General features: G+C 32.0%; 1 protein-coding gene across 1 annotated transcript in view; it reads left to right on the forward strand.

Annotated features, from left to right (window-relative positions):
- LOC111714123 (myb-like protein X) overlaps positions 1-7,761 on the forward strand; it is a gene marked incomplete in the record, with an annotated part of 15,295 nt that continues 7,534 nt past the window's right edge. Inside the window, 5 exon segments of the mRNA XM_023489172.1 lie at positions 1-140; positions 740-884; positions 1,860-1,912; positions 2,367-2,484; positions 7,484-7,617. Coding sequence (XP_023344940.1) covers positions 1-140; positions 740-884; positions 1,860-1,912; positions 2,367-2,484; positions 7,484-7,617 — 590 coding nt within the window.

A 7,761-nucleotide genomic window follows, 5' to 3' on the forward strand; every position in this document is an offset into this window, starting at 1 on the left:
ATGAATTCACCAACTAAAATATGGGATAAGGAAATGGAAAAAGAAGAATTAGAGGAGGAAGAAGATGAAGAGGAAGAAGAAGAGGAAGATCTAAGAATACCAGTGTCCAGTGACAAGGAAATAAACTTGTTTTCTACCAGGTAAACCAAGTGAAATATGAATGCATAAAACAGTTCCCTTCCAGAATCCAAGCAGTAGTTGTTGAATCTTTTTAACTTTGCATTAAAAAAAACGAAGATGGAATTGATTCTTTGACACAAACTCTGATTTTCTGTTCCCTATATCTTTGCAACCCAATATCGTAGACCCTAGATATTTCAATGTGTTAGATCAAATATATCAAAGGTTTACTCCATCAGGTTGTAAAGATATTGGGAATAAAAAACTTGAGTTAGCGGCAAAGACTCAATTTCATAAGATTTTTTCTTGTACTTTTAAGGGTCTTCTGTCAAGGCGCAACTTTTTTTTGTGAAACGTTTTATAATTTTATAAAATATCTAACTCAAAATCCCCCATTGCCCCCCCCCCCTTCCATATCAACCCCGATGAGGAAGGGTTGGCTGCTCTCAGGGTTTTGGAATTGCTCCCAGGGTTTTGGAGTGCTCCCAGAATTTTGGAGTTGCTTCCAGGGTTATATTTATCCGACCTTTTATGAAGAAAAGTTCTAACAAAAGTACTTTTAAATCGAAAATTGAAAAAAAAAGGCTCTGCTACCCCTTTTTTTACTGATTTTGTTCAGAATCAGATATTTGCAGAGAAAAAAATCTCAAACATCAGTAGACTGTGGTGATCATAAAGTTTTGATTAACCAAACTGACGACATTTGTTTTGGAACTGTTCCGAGGGTTTTGGAGTTCTCCCAGGATTTTGAAGTGGCTCCCTGGGTTTTGGAGTAAAATGTGAAAGTTTATGAGAGCCGCCACCCCTCCCTTTCCCGGTATAACTGCTTCAAATATCTTTTTTTTAAGTGCTTCGTCAATTTACTTCCTCTTTTCAACTAATTAAATGAACCACCAACTTATTTTTCCTTCCCACCTTCTCGTTATTCAACTCATAAAAAGTATTCAAAAATGGGTTATTTGATAAAATATCTCTGGTTGCAGCAATTAAGGTAGAAGTTGATAATTCGGTTAAAATATCTTACAAACTAACGCTTTATTGTAATTTGCAGCGAGTATTATTCATGTCGTCTTTTCTTATTTTATGAAATTCTGCTGGCGAGGCTTTTTAGGAATACAATATTCGTAAGTTTGTAACATTTATAGCAAATTACAAAATATTTGTGAAATTTCTTAAATGAAAGAATTCCTAAAGACGATATTTATCCTACAGTCTAGATATAGGGGTTACACACAAAGGATGATACTTGAATGGGATGAAACCTTTTTCAAACCATGATGTTTAGTCCTCTGCATAGCATTCGAATCGTGTTGATGCTATCAATAGATTAACATATCAGCTGATCTGAAGAAAAGACTCAGAATAAGTTCATTGCTTTATCAATCAAGATTTAAAGGATTAGGGCTGACAAAATGTGTATACAGTCGTCTCTGAAGTCTCATCCTTATATTTTTGATCCCCTTCAATTTTAAACTGTTTTTATTTGCCAAATCATTAAATTAACTCTATCAGACTAAACTCTTAACAGAAGACTGATTTAAACCTTGGGACCGTCATATTCTACGAGTTACATTTCGTCTTTACAGTCTTATCCTTTATGATTATTCCTGAACAACCATCTTCAATTTCAGCTTATCCCTGAACGGAGTGGTAAAGACGACATATAGTCTAATTTATCTAGTGTAATGTTCTCACCATGCAGATGTTAAGCTAGGTCAGTAACCGTATTTCTATTTCAGGATTATTTGACAAGTGCAGATGATACGATAAGCTCACTTGCTAACAGACTCAGGGACTAATCATTTAAATATTCAAACACGCAATGTTAAACTTTCTTTTTTTACAGTGATAACCAGAAAAAAATGGAATAGAAAGATGACATTAGCAATACTGAAGCGTTTTGATGTTGTTACAAAGCAAATATTTTTTTTAGTAACTTAGCAAAGCACAATTTAAGTGAAAAGGGTACAATTGCTATGACTAATGTTCATTGAACTAGTTTAAAAGTCGTCTTCCTATTTCAGAGTTTTTTTTTACTAAAATTGCAAAAATATGAGCTGACTGCTAAAGAAATGAAAAGTGAAATTGTCTGAATTCACTCCACACTCCTTCTCTAAGCTTAAAAGTGACGATATTTTTCTCACCGTTGCATGCTCAGATTAAGGGTATCTTGAAATCTCATTACCAACATTTTAAATATATTTTTATAATGTCAATCTTTATTAAAAAAGTTTGAAAATCAAAAGGATTGGAATCTCCAGTCAAGTTCTTGAGGATGATCAGGATGATAAAACTAACGAGCAGCCCAATACAAATATCGAATATGACGATTCAAATAACTATCATGAATCTGTAGAACAAAAGGTAAGCAAAATTATTAATTATTCCTAATTATTCTAATAGGAATCCTAAATAATTTACCCTTTATCACAAACCCAGTATCAGAATCCAGGTTTCATGAATTTTTAATTTTTATTTTGACGATACAGCAAGGCCCATAAACCTGTGTAAGAGGAACACAACTTTCAGATTTATAATCTAATTTTAATAGTCCAACGAACATGAAACATGTGCAGTGTGCATATATGTACCAAAGAGAATAGATTAATAAAGAGTGGAATTAAGTCAAACAAAGTGTAAAACCCCCATTTTGTTGTACTGTTATACATACTTCATGTTATCTAACAAATTTGTGCATTATAACCTTTAGGGTCCTGGAACATATTTTTAAAGAACCAATATTCTTGAGTATTGTTTTATTTTCTCTAAATCAATTCTCTGACAACCTGTCATTACATTCCCGAGATTATTTCAGCTTACGCTATGTCGATAGATATCAATATAATTTTTTTTCAGTAAACAATTTGTTTCTTTATCCGAGGTAAACAAACAGTAAAATCAATATTTTTGAAAAATACTGAATATCGTCTGACTTTTCTGTACATCAAAATTAAAGATGGTTATGAACACTATAATTTCAATTTACTAATTAGTTTTACTTTTATCTGTTGCGCTCATGAGGAGAACATGGTTTATTCAACATGTCTTATACAAGGTGTCCCACGAAACGTGGCAGTTGGTGAATAGTTTAAAATGTCTTCTACCATAATTAGTTAAGTTATTTGATATTAAAGAGAATGATAACGTATATTGTATGCCAATAAATGATATTATTGTAAAATTAATTTCAAAGTAAAATATATATTAGAAAAAGATTTTTTTTTACGAAATGACATGCAAAAAAGTCTTTAATATCCAATATAATATATGAAAGAAGACATTCAAAACTATTCAATAACTGTCATGTTCGGTGGGACACCCTGTACCTCAGAGTGTTGCGTCTATACAAATTCACAGAGTTAAATTAATCCACTCAGATCGTAAATAATCTAATTAAAAGAGGTGGAATTAGTCTTTGGACAATATTAAAATCAAAACAATATGTTTGTTTTATATCAAAAAGAAATTCTGTATTGCAAAGATTTTAATACCAATTTATGCACATTTGTAAAAACTTTGTTTTTAGTCTTAATGCTTCTTCCTTTTTTCTATTTCTTGGCCGACTTGTAAGTTTAAGTACAAATGTTAAATTAATTATAAGATAATAGTTCGATGTCTGCGCAACTGTAGCAGACAGAAACGTTTGCCAGCCAGCTTTTTTTGGAATTATAAACGTCGATTTTTTCATTTTCAACCTCACAAACTCTTATTTTTTTGAAAATATAAAAAAGAAATGCATCTCAATTATAAAAACAATCATTTAATAATTTTAAATTTTTTTAAAAAGTAGACGTTTAGCCAAAGAGAATAGAATATATGTTAGAGGGGAATTTAAAGAATCTCTACGTATGAATATTTTCAGTCCCTTTCAAGCCTGAAAGGGAGTTCAAAGTGTGCAAATCATGTAAATGTTCACAAATTATATGCAGTATAGAGTACAAGAACACAGTATGTTCCCTAGACTATCCATTTCAATTTTGTTTTTTTTAAAACTGTTAAATAAACTTTATAATGAATTAGGTGAACAAAAAACATCATTTGATTTATAGTTATAACGGAAAATCATCGTTTGTAAAGTAAAAGGCATAGAGTCTATATGAAATGATCATTGGTCAATTATGAAATTTCATAATTTGGTTTTCTTTTAAAATTAATTTTAGATTTTCTATAAAATGGTATTCCAGGGCCCAAAAGGTTATATAGCATAAATATGTGAAGTACACCTGCAGTATAGAAACAGTACAACAAAATGGCCGTTTTACACCTTTTTCTAGTAAATTCCCCTCCAATATATGTTCTATTCTCTTTGCATAGTCCTTAATCAAAAAAAAACTAAAAATACTCATTTGATGCCCCTGGCATACTATTTGTAGGTATACCCCAAATGAAAAGTATTTATAAAAGCACGACAACAATAATGATTGCAAAAATTTAAAAATTTAAATTTAAAAATTTAGATTTTACAACCTCAAAGTGTCGATTTAAATTTTTTATTTGTTTTATATAATTTAAACTATCAAACGATAGCCGGACGTTTCACCTTCTTTCCATGGCGGCAAATTACTGAAACTGCAGTCAGGGCTGCTTTTTTAATACAACATAATCTCTTCAATATTAGTGTTGATACGAAATGAACTTAACATTACAGTAATGAATAACACTAATAATTTGACAAAAAAAATATTATTCATTATTTGTAAAAGATAATTTAAATTGCATACATCAAAATAATTGACAATTAGTTTAAGTCGAATATTTCTTTTAAGAGTTCTTGCCGATTGAGATGCCTGCGGATTAGTGTAGGTCTTGTCTTTGAGCTCTTTAAAAAGTAATTTAACCAATGTGTCTTCTCATATAAAAAGGACTTCCCAGCAGTTTGTATTCCAGGCTGGTCAGCTTTAAAACTTCTAAACCCAGGGGTGTACGAGAGCATTTGTGTAGGGGGGGGGGGACCGTTTGCGCGCGTCGGCGCGCCAAAAAAATATTGTACCCCCCTTGGCAACATTGGGCCCACCCCTTAAAAACTCCTTTTTTGGAAAAAATATTGATCCTTTTAACTATGTAAACTTAAATGTATTTAATTTTTTTGTTGCCAAGGGGGGGGGGGCACAAAACCAGGCAATCTCTCTTAATACTGTGCTGTAAGCTTCAAGGGATGAAAAATATAGATGGAAACGTTTCTAAAAAAAGTCAAATTTTGTTGTAAGCTAATTTAGAACTTTTTGATCATCCAAAAACCCTCCCTGGGCCGGTCATGTGAGGTCAAAATTTGGACACTATCGGTGCTTATAAGCAATTTTTGCTATTTTTACTATTTTCATGTTTAAATACATGAATGGAAAACAATGGAATGTTAATAATATACTTAAATGGAATACATGCGTAATTTCAAGTGACCCTCCATTAGCCATTATAGTGGCATGTACGATGTACCTTTGAAACCTTCATTTCTCTATTGGTTCTGAAGCAAGAAATGCGCGAGTCACTTTTGTAGAGAAACCACAAATAAAAATATTCAGTTTTCAAAATGGGAAATATGGATTTTTAATGCAATACTTGATCAGACAAAGCTTTAAAGGGTATTGTTGTGAATCAGAATATATTTTAATACTTTTCTTAATCTTTTAGTTTTGGTGAGTCGGCCCTCCCCTCAGAGGGGGCACGTATAGGGGGCGGGGGGCTCGCCCACCCCTCGTACGCCACTGTCTAAACCCCCTCGTACGCCACTGTCTAAACCATCGTTCAGTTTGGTTGTTTGTGGTGGGTTCATTATTAAAAATTTCATCTCAGAAATTCCAAATTTCTAAAGGAAGCCTCAGGGGTTTTCTGAAGCTTTCGGTTCCCTTTCCAATGTAAGTGTTTTCAAAAAAAATTCTTTGAGTCTGGAAAAAATCTCCATTCTGGAGAATATTTTTTCCGCATTGTCCAAAAACACAACAGCCTATATGTCTTCATGACAATTATTGAAAAACTGCAGGATATGTGTAAAATTTTTATTTACATCAACCACTGTACACTGTACATGTGTTTAATGTATACAGTACATATCCAATTTAAATTGATTTTTGTGAATTTTTTTAAATATGCAAGTCTCGGCAAAACCTATCCCTAGGGTTGTTAATCGTTTTTGAAAACGATCATTAATTAAACAAAAAAAACGATTGTTTTTCAAAAAAATGAAAACATTAACATCCCTACCTATCCCAACATAAAATATGTTAGTTTCAGCAAGTTACCAGAACTATAAAATCAAGCATTTGCCACCAAGACAAGAAGGTGAAACGTCCGGCTATCATTTAAACGACATTTTGTTTTGGTCGCTGGGTGGGATTGCTTTTATATATTTTTCCTTTTTCATTTTCTAAGATTAAAATCTATATACCTAGACATAAAGACCCCAAAGCTAAACTCTTTTCAAAACGATTCAAATGGGTCAAATCGTTTAAAACAAATTTTTACTTTTTAAACTTTTTTTTTAATCTACACTGCCATTGTAAACTTTTTATATACACAACTTTTCATGTTGATAATTGGAAATCTATAAAACTTTAGAGAAGAATGAAGAATACTGACACGCCATATTTTTAACATAACATTACTCGAGTTTTGTTTGTTTTGTGAAATCGGAACTTTAGTTCGGATATATCTTATATTGAAAACTTAATCTTGATATCCAATATGGACACTTTTAAATTTAAGATTCTATGCTTGATCCCTCAATTATAGTTGTCCCTGGAGAGTTTGATCACCACGGGATATCGAAGAGGAACATAAATTGATCCGTATAGATATTCATAAGATGGAGATCAATGCTTGATCCTAAGATTTACAACTTAAAAGTTCTAGCTTCTGAAAACATTCTTGCTTGAACATTTTGTATGTGTTTTAAACACCTTCATTTTCTAGAGAGTTTATTTTAGTTAAAATTTAATGTTAGATCATTACACAAAAACCCCAGAACACACTTTTCTTAAATTATGATTAGGGCAATTAGTAGCATGAAAATGTTCTTAACTTGGTTTAACAAATCTAGCTAAGTTAAGTAGGTCAACTTGTATAGGGAAAACTTTAGTTTAGTTGAATTTGAATTTGATGTTACTCTATATCTTAATTTAATAGAAAATAAATTTACATATTCTGTTTTATAATTCTGAAGCTGACATGCGAAGAAACCTCATTTTTGTGTTATTTGAGGACTTATTTCATTAAACCATGATTTATATTCAAATTAACGCAATTGATACCTGGCCTTTTGTTTAGCCTTCGATGTAAAAATTTGGTATTTTTTTACAGTGTTTTACATTTACCAAAGCTCATTCTGTAACAAATATATTACAATTCTTTTAAAATTGTTTTTTTTTAGAAAACTGAAACTGCAAAAGATGAATTATTTTCGCAATCCGTGAACGAACAGATGGAAGAACATGACACCGAGGAAGAGAAGGAGGAGGACGAGGATGAGAAGGAGGTGAAGGAGAAGGAAAAGAAGGAAAAGAAGGAAAAGAATGTGGAGAAGGAAGAGAAAGAGGAGGTGGAAGAAATTCTTGTAAATTTTACTGACGAAAAAGCGAACGACAAAGAAGAAAAGGAGGAGATAAAAACACACAGCGCACAATTGGATCCAGCAAGGTGAATCCCCCC

Source organism: Eurytemora carolleeae, unplaced genomic scaffold (assembly GCF_000591075.1).
Source record: "Eurytemora carolleeae unplaced genomic scaffold, Eaff_2.0 scaffold149, whole genome shotgun sequence".
In the NCBI taxonomy this organism is placed as follows: domain Eukaryota; kingdom Metazoa; phylum Arthropoda; class Copepoda; order Calanoida; family Temoridae; genus Eurytemora; species Eurytemora carolleeae.